Source organism: Thunnus thynnus, chromosome 3 (genome assembly GCF_963924715.1).
Source record: "Thunnus thynnus chromosome 3, fThuThy2.1, whole genome shotgun sequence".
Classification (NCBI taxonomy): domain Eukaryota; kingdom Metazoa; phylum Chordata; class Actinopteri; order Scombriformes; family Scombridae; genus Thunnus; species Thunnus thynnus.
Window position 1 is genome coordinate 3,143,085 of NC_089519.1, and position 16,952 is coordinate 3,160,036.

The window sequence follows — 16,952 nt, forward strand, 5'->3', positions numbered from 1 at the left end:
TTTTGATAATCATCAGTCATTTACTTTAAAAAAAAAAAAAGTCCAAAGTCTCTGATTCCAGCTTCTCAAATGTGAATATTCTCTGGTTTCTTTAGTCTCTATGACAGTAAAGTGAAGATCTTTGTGTTGTGAACTGTCAGACAGGACTAAACAAGACATTTGAAGACGCCACCGTGGGCTTTAGGAAACACTGATCAACACTCAACAGATAAATTGATAATGAAAATAATCGTTAGTCGCAGCCTTTCTTTCCACTTAGTGTCCATGGTTTCAGTCGTATAAATGCTCTCTTGGTGAACCCATCAGGGTCATTTGAATGATTCTGGTTGATAAGAGCTTTTCTCAGAACTGTGTGGGTGTGCAGGGCCCTTTAACAGTTCATCTTAAATAATCGCAGATGTGTATGACTTCAGCTTAAAATCAGTCTTTCTCCACGCTTCTCTCCCCTGTTTGTGCTGTTCTGGTGTTCATCTGCTAGTAGAGCTGCATGTTAAGAAGAAGAGTGATATGAGAAGCAGGGAGTTCTTCTGAGAAATAGATCTTTTTTTTAAAAAATGCAGCCGTGTCATAAAGCCAAATATTCCACTGGAGGCCAGTACGTGTTTACATTCCCACCTGCAGTCATTTCAAACTATTAGTGAAAAGGTTACATCTGTGTTCTCTCCGCTCAGCACAATCAAAACAGCTTTCTGGAGCTGCTGCAGCCACAGCGTTCGCGCGTTAGCTGGAGGATAACTGACAGCTGTCGGCCGTCCTCACTGATTCAGCAGGGCAGCGATTGGACAATGATTGACAGGTGTCCGGTCGGCTCACTAAGCACGTCTGGGACAGATAGTCATTGACAGGTGGCCTGCTGGGCTGAGGTTCCTCCCCCTGCTGTTGAGGAAGATTAATGTGGCTGGACTGAACGCCAGCCTCTTTGTAGAGTAGCTGCTCGTTCCCTCCCTTCGCTTCCTTTTCTTTCTCTCTCTCTGTCCCCGGAAAGGTTCAGTGCTTATGGACATGGAGACACTTCAGTCTGGCCAGACTGTGTTTACATTCCCACCTGGAGATCCACTAAGGTCTCTGTATGATTGATTCGTCCCCTCCTCTTCCTCTCTAAACATTTCTTCAGGCTCCCTGGCTTTAACCATTTCACTAAAGATTAGTTCTTACCTGTTGCTTCTCATGCTGGTGTGATCTGTTTTGTGCAGGCTGCATTATTTTCTACTGCGTAAAGGTACGTCAGGCTGATATGTTGGCTCTCTGCTGCCAGTATAGGTATTTATATCAGCAGATAAGAGAAGAAAAGTTAGGATTATTATCAAGTTATGATTGAGCAAGAGCATGAACATTCATTCTTGAACTTGGAACTTCAAAGCTCGAGGAAAAAGGTCATGTGTTAACGTTTATTTGTTTTGTTTTTTTCTCCTGTAGGTTTGACGTAATTGAGAAAATCCACCAGAGATCACTGACAGAGTTATTTTTCAGCTTTAAAATTTCCCACACAGCACATATCCTGGCTACAACTCTTTAATAACCACATGTTCAGGACTCTTATCATAAATGTTTTGATAGCCAGAACTTGAGAGGATGCAGAAGACCCTGCAGATCATCCTTGAAAAAAATATTTTCTCTGGAATGTGTTTTGCACCTGATGTTTTGCGCTCCGTGTGATGTATTTATGTATCAGCGTTGTCTCGGTGTGTTGTAGCGTGTGAGCAATAAGGCAGGTGAGGATCAGGTACTCCGCCCAAAACAGCAGCTTCCTGATACCTACTGTTCAACACAGGTGGAGAGAGAACAGATGAGGGAGTCTTTTATCCATCAGCTGATACCTGAAGTAAAGGAGAAACTGATTTCTTTCGCTCCCTCTTGTCTCCCACCCTCCGTCTCATTCATACTGCATCAAAGAATGAACATGCATCGTCTCTTCGTCTCATACATACGTCCTATTTCGCAGCTTCAACATGAGACGGTTCTTCAGAAAAGCAGCAACTGTTACGACATTTTCCCCCCAGATTGACACATCTCCGCTACCGCCGTCTCACGACTACCTCCTCAGTCTGTGTGCTGCGTCCGGTCACGACGGGCCGCAGCCGATATGTGTTTATTTTTTTTTGTAAGACTTCATCATTTGTCTGCAAGATAAATGAGTTTGGCAATCATGTTTGTGCTGTCGCTAAAAAGTTGGACGCAGCTCAGAGAGTAAAGTTTCCTCCGCAGCTGCCAAGCTTGACAGGACTGAAAGAGTGAAACGGCCAATTGGTGAAAACAATGGCCGTCAGGTTGAGCCAAGTTCATGTGTATACCACCCCGTTAAAAATGACCCAAGCAGGGGACATTCCTAGATTCAGTGTTTTTCTGCCAAAAGCGCTACTTGTTTTTCATGAATTTCCTTTTTGAGGGTGGGGTCGCTGAGACTGAAGGTAGAAGTCGGTGGTTATTGTGGAAAAGAGAAAGACGAGGTTTAGAGGCAGATAACCTCTGTATGGTCCTGTCTCTTTATACACGTAGGGGGGGCGAGTTACTGGGGAACAACTGTGGAGAGCAGAGAAGAGAGAAGGACTGAGTCAGAGGGGGGGGGGGGGGAGGTGATGTAGGAAGATCTGTAGGTGGTCAACATGGCCAGAGGGGGTTAAAGGTCAAACGCTGCCCGTCCCTGCCCTCATTCTCACAATGTCCTTGTGAAAATGGGTGTGTGTCTGCAGAGGGTCAGGTCACCCTGTCCCGGTCTTTCTTTGTCTGCTCTTCTTTTCTTCCCTCCACCCTTTTTATTGGAGCCTCCTCCTTTTTCTGGCGACGCATCGTGCAAAAAGGTGGATTTTTAGAAGATGAACAACATTCCTCCAATTCTTTTATGTGTGCTAATATCACATTAACACACGTTTCACTTGTATCTACAAACGAAGAGACTGTAAAAACTGAAAGTGCTGTTTCATTTATATTTAAAAAGTGAAGGTTATTCTCCTGTTCTCGAGCTATTTTGAAAAATCACTCATCTGGCACAGTTGTTGCTCATTGTAGTCGCTGATTCATTGCTGTTCTCTGCCCTCTTTCCATCTCCTTCTTTCTTTCTGCTTATTTGTCTGTTCTGTCGGCTTCAACCCTGTGACCCCCTCAGCTATGCCTCATCCGTCTCTCTCTCTCTCTCTCCTCCCTCTCTTCCTGTCCCCATGTTGCTCTCTCTTCGTTTGACTCGTCTCTCTCTCTCTCTCTCTCTCTCTCTGACCCTCGCTAAGCGTTTCTTGCTCTGCCTTGTTCATGAGTGTGACCGGACAAACCGGCGTTTGTTGCTTCATGCTGATCAGTGTCCGTTTGTATCCAAGTAGAAGTGCACGGCTAGCAGAAGACATTGCTTTTGAGACTTCTGTGTATCTGTCATAGTATGTTTAACCAGCCTTCCCATCACAGGACAAAGAGAGAACAGTAAATGTTTTATTTCGCTCTTCCTCCTAGACTTCTCTATTCTGGGGAATTGCATACTGTCTCTGTCTCTCTCTCTCTCTCTATGTCTCTCTCTCTATGTCTCTCTACCATGCAGTCATTCACTTTGACAAGAAAAGGAAACAGTATTTCCCTGCAGGTTAGTCTTCTCAGCACAATAATACGAAGTGGCCCATGTGGCAGACGTCTACAGGAAATGATTTACAGGTTACTGTAAATCCAGTAAAAAACCAGTTTGCAGACTCATGCTTCAGTCATACTAAACACACACACACACACACACACACACACACACACACACACACACACACACACACACACACACTGGTGCCAGTCTGCTGTGTGTGTGTGTGTGTGTGTTTGCAACTGATACCTTTATAGCACCACTATTCTCAACTACAGTACATGCTGTTTTTTTTTACTTTCAGTTTACAACAACAGTCAAATCAGAGGGTTTGTGACCAAAAAGTAGCACCGATGTGGTTTCAGTTGCCGCCACCTGTGTAGCTCAGTGAGAAGAAATCTGTGAGCATGTTGAACTTAAAGTAAAGTCTAATAACTCTGATAAAATATATATTTAACTGTTAATGGAGGAGATAAATGTGCTGCTATTAATGGATTCATTAAAGGGTCAACAAGGCTCATGTTTTCTTAATTGTGTCCATTTTGATCATTGATCAACTTTACATGCGTCACCGCTGAGACTCAGTAAATGTGGACTCCAGCAAAACCAGTACTGTATATCGGTGCTAACGCTTTCAAAAATCATTTCAAACTCTTGTCTCCAAGTCTGAGCCAGGTTGAAGAATCTTCTCATTTTGCTCTTTAGAAACATTACCACAGAGCTCCTGGTTGTTACTTTCAGGTAGATCAGGGGAGAAGTGCTGGTAGTTTGAAGCACATTTAGCATCTACAGACTGTTCATGGGTCTGAATTATTATCCACATATAAACTGCAGAATTCACCAACAATGTAACATTTATACATTTCTCAGGCAATGAAATATGAACACATTGATGATGGGAGAAGATTTTAATGAAGGTGGAAGATCATCAGATCTATCCATCTGGTCTCTTTGTTGTGTTTAAAAGGGTTTTAGTTCTTGTCACTGTAAAATATTGCACCAGAACTGGTCCTTTGCTCTTCTTTGTCCTTTCTCTGTGATTATAGAAGCGTTTAGTCACAGTTATAATGACATTTGACCCAGTGTCTTATCCAATAGCTGCACTAAAGTCAGTTTTGGACTGAGTGTACTGGAGCTGTAAGAGTACACAGATCACACCCTCAACAATAACACTGCGCTCAGTTAGAAATGGGCTGAGCTCTGTGGCCTCGCTCCCCCCCCAAGAGACATGTCCTCGCTGGAAAGTGAGAGGGGTTCTCTTTGTGTGTGTGTGTGTGTGTGTGTGTGTGTGTGTGTGTGTGTGTGTGTGTGTGTGTGTGTGTGTGTGTGTGCATATCAAAAGCACATATCTCTTATTTTTGTCCGTGTCATGCACGCTTGCACGACCGCGCCTGTCCGTGACCTCTGTGTGGACGGTGTCTCTGTGCTGGGTGGTCATTATCACTCAGGAGAAAAACTCCAGGCATTGTCCTCACAGTGTAGCACGCACTATCACACACACACACACACACACACACACACACACATACGACTACACTGTACCCGTGTTCTGTCTTGTCCTCCTCGTCCAGCCCGAGGCTCCTCTATGCTGCTCACACAGTCTGATTGAATTAGCCTCGCTTGGCGCCGTTATCTATTGAATTAGCTCGTCATTACTTCCCGGGACACCGCCGCTGAATGTTCCTCCCTGGGCAAGTTCACTAACAAGCCGCATAGAGTGAGTCATTGAGGCCCCGCTAGCTGTTGCCATTTTTGTAGCGTCGCACCGGGTCGACAACTGGAGGATAAAGTTGAGCGTTGTGTCGTATCAGCTTCCTCTCTTCAACTGCTCAACTCAATTAACGACGTCAGGAAGTGTGTCAGTTTCGGTGTCTTTTCGTGTGACTGGTTTGTGACAACTGATCCGATGTTGCTTTGCTTTGCTGCGTATGTGTGTCACGACTCATCCTGTCAACATCTGCCGCCGTTAACACGTCTTTAACACGCGTTGTGTTGGAGGTGACGTGAAACATGTCGCCACTTTCGGCCTGAAGGGTGTTTCAACTGAAGTCAGCGGACGGTTAGCTGCTCCGTCTGTCGCGTGGACTCTTCTTCTCTGGTTTATGACAGTAGATACTGAGTATCAGTTGTTATGAAGCACTTGACAAACCCACATCGTAACTAGTGATAGATTTCTCTGTAAAAGCCGAATTGTCTTCAGAGGAAGGTTATATAGAGGTTATAGAGAGGTTATAGAGACGTTATAGAGAGAGGTAATTATGGCTGCAACTAACAGTTATTTTTATTCATCTGCAGATTATTTTCTGGATTAATCTTTGGTCTATAAGATGCCTGAAAACTGTTTAAAAAGGCCTGTAAATGTCACGTCAGTTCAGGCATTTATGCTTAAAAACAGACGATCAATCATCAACATAGTTGCTGATTAATCTTCTTTTGATGGACGAATCGTTGCAGCTCTAGAAGAAAGAGCAGCAGCATTGATGCCAAATATCTCAACCTGCCAAATCGTTATAGTCCAATTTTCTTTAATGTCTTGGAGAAGATTCTTTTTTGTCTGTTTGACATTTTCATATATCAAATTATATTATTTTAAATGTCCCCAGGACACTCAGTGCTTGTTAAAACTACTTTCTCCCTTCATGAAATACCTTTTAAAGGTCTTTTACAAACTGCCCTGAAGGAAACATGTTGCTGCTTTATATAACCGTGACTTGAGGTGGATTGTGTTTATAGTTATCAATGTTATGGCCTGTATGTTTCTTTCTCTTGTTCAGCTTTTATATGTGTTGTATCATGTGAAATAGTTGTGAAACTGCCGTCTTGACCAGAACTTCCTGGAAAAAGAGATCTTGTGTCGTAATGGAACCTTCCGGGTTAAATAAAGGATGAATGAAATAAATATATTTGTTTTGTAAGACTTTACGTCAAGGCTCAGAGCTGGATATACTATTCATATTTGTGTTCCCTGTTAATGTGATCTGCTACATCTTCAAGTTGTAGGAGACTGTGTACCCGATCCTTATCAATATCAATATATTGTAATCGTCTGAGACTTAAGTTAGAGGCAACTGGACTTGTTAAAGATTGAAGAAACAACCGTCTCTCTGCAGTTTGTGTAAGTTTCAGTGTAAGTTCATAAATAAATGTCAAATGCAGTCACACTTCAACCTAAAAACGTCATCTTCTTCTGCTCAGCGTCAGGATGCGGATGAGAGAGTATGAGCGCTGTAGTAGAACTCAAACAACCTCTCTCCAGCTCGGTTACACAATCAGCTCACCATCTGACACATAATCACTTGGCAGTAAGACTCCAGCTCAGCAGAAACACAACAATCCACACTAATGCTGAAACACTGCAGCCTCCTCTGAGCAGTTACTCTTCTCACCACTGACGCTGTAAACAAACATTTCATCAGCCTTTCTTACGGTTGCAGGTGTGGATCACATACACACTTTCCCACAGGGAGACGGAGACGGATCAGTAAATTTCCTCCTCGTCTTCGTCAGTCAGTCTGGATCGAGAGCTCACAGCCTCCAGGTTTCACCACTAGAAGAACTAAAGAATACTCAACTCTGTATCTGTTGGTATAGAGCACCGATCCGACACCAGTCCTCTCTTTCACACATTTAAAATCTCTTTTCTTCATTGTTTGTGACTCACTGGAATCAGTTTTTGCAGAGTAACATGAGCTCAGAGTTTTCTGTAGCACCAAACTGTGACTGAACCTTTTGTGACGTTAATGAAGAAACTGTATTTCCAATCCATTGAATCAGGTAGAGCAGTTACCTCTCAGATGGATTAGATCAGTGAATCCTTTCTGAAAATGATTATCCAGAATTAATTGTAAAGCCTTGATATTGATTGACATTTTGACATACATATTGTCGCTCTGCCTGTTTTGTTTTTTTTTTAGCACAAAACTTCTGGTCGGCTCAGTTTGTCTTTTCAGATTACAGGAAGTAAAACTCTGCTTGGTGTCACATTTCCTTTCTTATCCAGGCAGATCCAAAGAGGACTAGAAGGGCTTTGGTGAGAAAGATGCCTGTCATTGTAACAGTTTCCCTCATTACTCACCAAATTACCCAGCGTTTTAATCGAAGAAAGCACCAAAATATCACTATTTTACCTGCTGAATCATATAAGAAAGATTACCAATCTGACAACACTGAACACAGAGTAGCAGAGAAAGAACCTTATGAGAAAGAGATGAGTCAATTTCATGTGGAAAGATGGACAAACCACAAAATTATAGTCACAATTAGTTCACTCCTCGCACGCTCAAATTCTTCTGCCGTGACGAGAAAACACATTGAACTGTTTTCCCAAATCACAAAAGTTGTCATCGGTCATAGATGTATAATTTACGTCATGTTTTCTTTAGTGTAACTATTCTCTATATGCTGTAACTATATATATGTTGTATATAATTACTGCCTGCTTTAAAATGAGATTATCTGAAATTTAAAACCAAATGCTAAAGTTCGGACTGTTGCTACGACTACAAACAAGTCGGAATATATCACAGAATCACCGTTATTCATAAACAATAAAGCCTTTTGTGAAAGGGAACTAACATCTACAAAACATGAAAGTGATGCAGATGGATGACGTGTCTCTGCTGCTGCTGTTGTTGTTGTTTCATTTTCTTTTTTTTGTTTTTTTATAGTAAAATAGACAACACCCAGTCCTATATGGACCCTTCCACCCGCTGCTGTATATATTGATGTTATCATACTGTCAGTTGGGGTTGTGCGTCCGTCTCGTGCTCTTTCTATAGGGGAAGGGGGGGGAATCACCGCTGCGGTCTGTGAATGTGGAGCCCAGAGGAAACGAGAGGTCGAGCAGGCAGCAGAAATGCATACCACCCTTATTCTCTGGCTCTGATCCAATACTTAGAAAACGCATCCTTCCCTCGTTTCCGCCCTGGAGATTATATCACAGACCCGAGCGAGAGGCAAAATAAAGAAGTTGTCACAAATGAACTTCAAGCCAGATCTGATACATCAGCGAGGAGGAAGAGTTGACATCATGCAGGCTTACTGCCACAGATCCAAGAGCGATTTACAGAAACTTGAAGTGGGAGGATGTGTTCTTCTTTTTTTTTTTTTTCGCTCTACATCGTTCTCCACTGACAGCAGCGAAAATCACAGAGGAAACAGGAAAGGCCTGAGCGGCTTGGTGTTGGGACGGATATCCTCTTTCGGAGGCGTTCCCCCCCTCCTCTCTCACTTAACTCTCCCTCTCCCTCTCTTTATCTCTTTTTATCGTCACCCCCCTCCCCCCTTCACCCCCCCCCCCCCCGAAACCACTTTGCTCTCGGTGTGGCATTAGCTGTTTGGCTGAACTCAGGAGCGTACCAAAGATTTGGGTCCCTCTGTAGTTTTTTGGATCATCATATCTGAGCGAACTATGTGTTGGCATGGCGACGAGGAGGATGAGGACAGCTCGGAGGTGAAGTGTTGTCGGCTTGTTTGTTTGCTTGGTGTCTTCCTGTAATAAGGGGTATGAGCGGCTGTGATTCTAGTGATTAATGCTCTTTCTCTCTCCTGCTGGCTTCCTCATTGTTTGTCTGGTTTGCTGAGTCTCCAGATGTCTTCTGCTAGCATGTTGTTGCTCTACTTGATGTGATTTTTGTTTTTTTGTAAAGACACAGGATTATCATGCTAACAAGCAGGCACAGGAGGTAGGAAACAGTTGTTAGAAGTAGGAACTTGAGCGGGAGTCGTGTAAGTAAGCTAAGACTCTCTCACAGTAGAGAGAGAGGCGGCGGATCATGAGAAAATGTTTTTGAAAGAAGACAATAGACAGCACAGGTCACGGGACAAGTCTGTAATTCACTTTGATGTTTATGTATAATGTGGGTTTTAGCCCATTTGGCAAGGAGGCTATGAAGAAAATGGTATTCTTGATCCTTTAGTAATAAACGGGTTGGATATCGCAGATTTGTTTTGAAATATTATAAACACTGGCTGAACAAGATTTTTGTCATTCCTCGTTGCTCCTCCTGCATCTCTGTTCCCATCCTCACTGCTTCCCTCTCTAGCTTTTCTCATTTTTACCCAACTTTGCCCCTTTCCTTCCCGCCCCCCCCCCATCTTTATCGTCTCTCCCCGGCTATCTCTTTCCTTCCATTACTGCCTTATCCTGCTCACCATCTGTTCCTCTTCTGTCCACCTCACTCTCAACACCTCCCGTTACCAGACGGAGGAAAAGTGCCGTATCGCCTCGACAGATATTTCTTTTGTTCATAACCAGACTGCTTAACTTGTTTTTCCCCATTGTCCTCCATATTCCTTGTTTTTCACGTCCCCCCTTCTCTCTCTCTCTCTCTCTCTCCTTGTTCACCGATCCAGAGCGACCCAGACGGGCTGTCGGTCCTGGAGCAGCTCGGTCTGGACCAGAACTCGGACTTCTCTGACTCCAGCGTGCAGCAGCTTCTGGACGAGCAGCGCGAAAGGATCCGCAGAGAGATCCGCAAGGAGCTGAAGATCAAGGAGGGAGCTGAGAACCTGCGCAGGGCGACTACTGACAAGAGGAATGCCCAGCAGGTCAGCTGCAGTCTCCCTTTAGATCTTCTGCTGGAAACCTTCACCCACCAGGGCTTAAAAACCACCGGCTGGTTTCCTGCTTTTTTTGTGGAATAGAGCCTTAAATTAGCTTTCCCTGTAATAGAAGGTCTGAAATACCAACACGGAAAGTCAAAGAAAAATGAGAATGCATCTTCCAAATTCATTTTCACCACAGCGAGCCCAGTAATGGGGGGGAAATCCGAGGGTCCACCCCCTCAGACAAAACATCAGTAACAAACAAAGCTGGAATAAAATGATGAAGTCATGGAAGCACTCTGACTTAAAATTAGAAAGTCATGATATTTCACCTCAGTACCGCTACAGGAAACCAGTTTAATGAGCACTATCTGCAGTGACTGGTGAATCAGATGCATACCAGTTGACCGGAACTGAGTAGATCTGCTGGTATGTTATGGTCTCATCCTGTTGGGACTTTCTGAAGGAGGATCTGGTGCTGTTTTTAAAGCCTCAGGTGACCAACGTGTGGACCTTTTTTTTTTTTATTTTCCCAGTGTAGGCTCACTGAGCACAAATTTCCACAGGGCGTGTAGAAATGTCCTGCTTCACAATCACACAGGCTCACACGTTGATTTCCTGGAGTTGCAACTGTGACACCGAGCAGCAGCGCCAGACTCTGTTATTAGACGTTAGCAGCACCACTCAGGCAGTCAGAAGGTTAAATGCTTCAGTCACAGGTTTTATAAGAGAACTGAGTCTTTAAAGCAAAACATGTAGATAGCTGTAGTCGGTGTGCTGAGGCTACTCGCCTGCTTCATTATGTCTGAATTAAGTACTTAAAAATTGAACATCAAAATAGGAAACACTGTCCAAGGTTTCACAGTTTAGTGAACTGCTGGGCCGATACACAGAAAATAAATGACAGAATGATTTGTTCCTTTGCCGTAATCAGAGCTGATGTTCTCGTCTCTTTGCTCTGGTGTGCAGGTGGACAGTCAGCTACGAACCTCCAACCGCAGGCTGGACAGTCTACACGTTCAGCTGCAGGAACTGGACGCTCACATTGTGGTGAAAGGAGGTGATGAGAATAAAGGTACAAACATTCAACACATGTTTCAAACCAAAGAGTCAGAAAACTTTGTAGCAATATTGGATTTAGAGGATTTTTTTTGCATCAGTGTTGTGGAAGCATCTTGACTTGTCAGGTATTTAATTCACTGGATTTTATTCCCGTTATTTTATCAATAACTTGCATAATGACTGGAATAGTGCTCGCGGCTCTTCCTCCTCCTCTCTGTGTCTTCCTCCTGCTCCATGTTTAAAGGAATAAGTGACTTTGGGCTTTTGAAAGCAAGCTTTGTGAACATAAATTGATATTTAGGAGAGATTTTTAATATAAATCAAATTTCCTTCACAACATTTGAAACTTTCATTATAATGCATTTAGATAATTGCCTCCACAGTCTTGATGAAAGGAGGCGCAGGACATTTGAGCGGTGGGAAAATAATCTGCCCTGATGACCTGTCTTTCCTTATTCCATCTGGGTGGGACAGCATTTTCAGAAGCCAAGTTTGTTGCCAGTTTTTAAATCGTACAGACAACCACGGCTTCGGATATTAAGGATATTAACTGTGCACACGCTGCGACTTAAAGAGCGCAACAATAGCATCTGACATTAAATGAAATCCCCCTGAGAGTTTCACTTCAGAGCGCGCCGTGTGAACCCCTCGTCTCGTTCCTTTTTTATATCATCTCCAACCTTTTCCCTTCTCTTCACAGATGAATGTCCTCAGTCTCCCGGGGCAGAGAGTCGAACGTCAGCCCACAAGGAACGCATCGCTGCCCTGGAGAGACAGCTCAACATCGAGCTCAAAGTCAAACAGGGAGTTGAAAACATGATCCCCATCTACTCCAACGGATCCACCAAGGTTACAAGACACAAACTCTACCTTTACACACCTAAACACAGAACAGCACAACTGATGACACACAAGTACCAGAACATGAACAAAGGTGCAGAAGTGTATTCATACAGAGACATGAGTAAACGTTGAGGATATCGTTACCCTCCCCCAGCTGGCTGACGCCTTCATGATCCACAACCTTGAGATCTGCTGACTCAGATGATAATCCATAAATATATATATATATATATATATATATATATATATATATATATATATATATATATATATATATATATATATATATATATATATATATATATATATATATATATATATATATATAACCTGTGAAAAATACCGCTAACCTATGCAGATCCACACCTCTCATCTCTCGATTACTTCATATCCCCCTCCCCCCCCCTTTTTTTTTTAATGCAGCATCTGTTTCCCCTCGATATTTTGACCTTGCTCTCATGACTCCTCTCGCCTTCCTGTTTCACTTAAAACACCTTAAAGGACGAGTTCACAATTTTCAAGTCTGTCTTAAAACATCAGTCAGGTTCCCGAATGACCATCGAAGAAAAGGGTTTTGCTCGTTAGAATCATTCTTCCTGTTCGTATCGACCGTTATGAGATTCTCTTTTCACTGCAATCTGAAGCTAAATTAAAGCTTCAGTCACACAAATTAGTCAAGTGGATATCTTCTAAATTTAATCTTTTTAGTTACCATCCTTCCACTGCAGCTCAACAAGGAAACTCTTTGTAATTTTATTCTGAAAGGGCTGTAACTTTAGAAGACGTCCACTCCAGGCCTCGTATTAGCATTCGATGAACTTTTGAACACATTTTTGCATGAAAAGAGGACTGTGGATTTTGTTCCTCATCACTTCCACTGAAAGCACGTTCCCAGGGGTTCCTGACTATTGTTTTAAGACTGACTCGAAGAATTGTGAAAGCAGCCTTTTAAAGCAGGAATATGAAGCAGTCAACAAACAGGACTAGAGAAGCATTGAGTATTCCTCATGTCGCTGAAGGTTTTCCAGTATAATAACTTTTACCTTCCTGTTTCCTGTCGTGTAATCTGCTCCTCGTGTCGTCTCTGTTTCTCTCAGGATAAGAAGATGCTGCAAACAGCGCAGCATATGCTGCAGGACAGTAAGACCAAAATCGACATCATCCGCATGCAAATCCGCAAGGCCGTGCAGGCCACCGAGCACAACGACGACACACAGGGTGAGTTTGATCAGCTGACTGGTTTTATACTATGAATCTCAGCAAGTGTCAGTGATGCACCAGTGATCACGCTTAACGAAACGGCTTCCAGGTGCTTGAAAAACGGTTCTGTTGTGGATAAATGGAGGACGACTCGCCTTTCTGTCTGGTAGCATTTGGAGATGATGATATTTCAATGTTGTTTGTAGAATCGGGTCTTTGTCTGTTTCCTGTCAGAGGGAAGTGAGCTAAAGTGATGGCAGATATTCTCACGTGTTGCACTGTCACTGTGCTTTATGACAACGGTCAGCTGGCGTTCACAGACTTTTCTTTGCTGGGTCTTTTTCATCTCTCGCTCTTCATGTGGTCTTGTTTTCTTTTTTCCGTCGTCCAATTAGCTTCAGACAGCAGACGCACAACAGCATAAACAGATCGATAAAGAGCCGGTTCAGTGTTTCCACCTCAGTCTGATGGGGAGGAAGATGAAGAAGGCAGTTAGATTTGGTACACACATACACACTGGTAGCAGTCCTGTGTGTGTGTGTGTGTGTGTGTGTGTGTGTGTGTGTGTGTATGGGTGGGTGGGTGAGGTGGACAAATATGGGTGCGAGTGATACAAAGCCCGTGAAATGGCCCACCTGGCACATTACCACAATCAATCAAATTCACACAGAGATGTAAACTGAAAAAAAAACCCTCCAACAAAAGAACTGACAAATGAAATGTCTCTTTCTCTCACAGACACACACACACACACACACACACACACACACACACACACAGACACACACACAGACACACACATCCACAGTACAACATTGTGAGGGCAGGCACACAATGTTAAATGCTTTCCACTCCTCTCTCTCTCTCTCTCTCTGTCTCTCTCTCACTCACTGACACACACACACACACACACACACTTATCTGTTGTACATTGTGTTGTGGCAGAGCCATCAATGCCATTTCAGGGCAGGTGAATGAGTTTCTATAGGGCAGTGAGTGCTGTGGACCATTATGGCCCCTCCGCTGGGAAAACAGGCCGATTAATGACGAGAGGTGGATGCTTCGGTAACATGTAGCCGGGGGGGAGGAGGGGGGGGGGGGCAGGGAGAGGACGATGGGAGTAAAAACAGATTTTAAAGATGGCGTACTCTCCTAAGGGCCACATACTCCTTTCTGCTTCTGTCGGCTGAAAGTGGGTGTCTTTTAAGGCAAAGAAGATAATGGCTGTTTGGAAGGGTTATTTAAGGGCCTCAGTGTTGGAAACCTACTGGGTTTTTAATCATCTGAAGTTCCTTCCATTGCTATAACGTGATTTAGAAACCAGTATAACAGATAACTAGACTGAGCAGCAATGATTTTTATACCTTTATAGTTCTTCTTCCACTTGCTCTGTAGGTTCTTTACTGTCTGTAATCGTCTGTTGCACTTGTGTCTCACATGGTCTCTGGATCTTTCTTGGTTATTCTGTCTCTCTCCTTTTAAACCACACACACACACACACACACACAGGGTTGTGTGTATAGTGTACACAGACAGTCTCCAGGCACCACACCCGGTGGAGGGGTCATCTAGCAGGGTCTGGGCTCCAGGCAGAACACCTTATTAGGAGATAAAAGCATCCACATCCATCTCCACCCCTAACTCCCTCTTTTCCTTTTCTCTCTGTTTCTCTCTCACGCAGCGTTTCGAGCAGCTCATAAGTCATCATTTAAAAAAAATCATTTTCAATCACTCCTCCATGTCCTTTTTGTCCTTCCTCTTCTCCAACCTGACATTTGAAAGTCAAACGTACCTTTTTTGAATGCTATTTATCCCATTGTCCTTCTCCTTATCTCACGCCTCCTCCTCCTCTCCTCTTCCCATATCAGTCTGCTCCATTGTGTTTGTTGTCCACTGTGAGCAGCAGCTGCTCTGCCAGTAAAACTAACCGCTCAGCTTCAGTTTTAGCCCTTTTTATTGTCCGCGTATGATTTGTTTTAATGTTAGTCATACAGTTTCCATGCCATGTTTAAAGCATGTAAGCAGGACATGATTTATTAAAGCATTTGTTTATCCTGTTAACTGTGTTACATCATGGTCAGGTGGTTTGTTTCTCACGTCGCCGTCAAAAGAAAAAAAACACGAGGTCAAACAATGTTATATTATTATTATTACATCATTGCTAATCCATTCTAAGCACATATCTAATCAGGGTTAGCTGGCTAACCTGAGGAAACATTCAAAATATTTTCTACTGGGAACAAACTGTTATCACTGAAACCCTCACTGGAGAGAGAGAGGATACACTCTAGATGCTCTTATTTCTGTTTTTTTTGTGAATTTTGGCTTAATAAACCTGTCATCCTGTACCAATATCATTTTGTTTTATATCTCAATAACAAAGTTGATCATATAAAAGGAAACAGTGAGTTTTCGATTGCTGTGTTTGCTTTTAAAAACGTCTTGGAAACAGAGGTTGGAGCGAAGGTTAACGCTGCTCACTGGGAAACAGTCATTGGCTGCTCTCGGCACTGCTAATGTTTTCTCTGTCTGACTCTTGTATAATGCATGACATGCATTTAAGCATTAAGCTAACTTAATATGCCCTGGGGTTCAGTCTAACACACTGCTCACGTGCTCCTACCGAGACCAAACTACAGAAGTTAAGTGAATAAAATGCGTAGGCGTGTTTTTTAAAGTCCGCTCTGATGCACGTCTCCCCGCTGCAGGTAACCACGACCTGTGTGGGGTGGAGCTGCGTATCGAAGAGCTGAGACATCACTACAGGGTCGAACATGCCGTCGCTGAGGGGGCCAAAAACGTGCTGAGGCTCCTGGGGGCCAGCAAGGTCCAGGACAAGAAAGCCCTGTCTGAGGTTAGACCAGAACACACACACACACACACACACACACACACACACACACACACACACACACACACACAGACATATCCTAGAAATAGTTCTGTAGTTTTTGTTTGGTCACATCATGTTCTTTCGTCTTCAGGCTCTCTCTATCTTGAGAAAAACACATTTTGACTCTGACTTTACCTGTACACTGATTATATTTCAGTCTACTCTGCATAGTTTCCTTCCATCAGGGATCTAAAATCTGTGTTTTGTGTTAAACACAGTTGTTGCAGCATCATGACGTTTTAAGGTCTCTGACTGTGATCATCTTTCTCTTTCTGGCTCCAGCAGAAACAGAAACAACGTTCCATTGAAAAGTTTTCTGTGAAGTCAAATATCTCCCAAAGCAGTATAAAATACAAACACAGTATCTTCACCATGTTATACTTTACCACAAAACTCTAAAAAATAACAGCGTGCTGGTGTTGAAAGGGTCTCAGTCGGGACCAGTGACTCACCACTTTTTCACCATGTTCTGAGATTTCTGGCTCTTAAAACTCATTCTTTAGTCTGTTTGGAAACATAAAAACTTTTAGTCTTGAAATATGGTGCTACAAACAATATTGACTTTTATTTTCTACAAACAAATATAAGCCTGAAAAGCAAACATTGTGGTTTGGAGCCTCTGTGCTGGATTGTTGCACTGATACGATTTCTGTTTGCTATTGTGAAAATGAGATTAAAATAGGATAGCAGGAATGGATTATGCAAGCTGTGAGACTAGACAGAGTTTTAACAGTTTACTTAATGTCCATCTAACACTGTAAGCAGTCACCCAGTGGATGTAAACGTATATTAAATCTGCTCGCTGCTCTGCAGGCGCAGTCACGTCTGAGCGAGGCGTCTCAGCGGTTGGACCTACTG

The 16,952-nt window shown here is 43.1% G+C and overlaps 1 protein-coding gene across 4 annotated transcripts in view; it reads left to right on the plus strand.

The window, feature by feature from the left end:
- The window catches only part of pkn1a (protein kinase N1a), a 50,294-nt gene that overhangs the window by 23,750 nt on the left and 9,592 nt on the right, over positions 1-16,952 (plus strand). For 2 of the 4 annotated variants that reach the window (XM_067580666.1, XM_067580684.1), the window contains exons 1-7: positions 8,853-9,002; positions 9,905-10,099; positions 11,066-11,171; positions 11,859-12,007; positions 13,099-13,219; positions 15,910-16,055; positions 16,908-16,952. The exon at positions 16,908-16,952 is cut by the window's right edge and continues 169 nt beyond it. In XM_067580666.1, the coding sequence (XP_067436767.1) occupies positions 8,961-9,002; positions 9,905-10,099; positions 11,066-11,171; positions 11,859-12,007; positions 13,099-13,219; positions 15,910-16,055; positions 16,908-16,952 (804 nt within the window). In that variant the 5' untranslated portion in view covers positions 8,853-8,960. Of the gene's footprint in view, positions 1-8,852; positions 9,003-9,904; positions 10,100-11,065; positions 11,172-11,858; positions 12,008-13,098; positions 13,220-15,909; positions 16,056-16,907 lie in introns of those variants that run through there. The other 2 variants (XM_067580667.1, XM_067580674.1) reach the window with 1 other exon arrangement.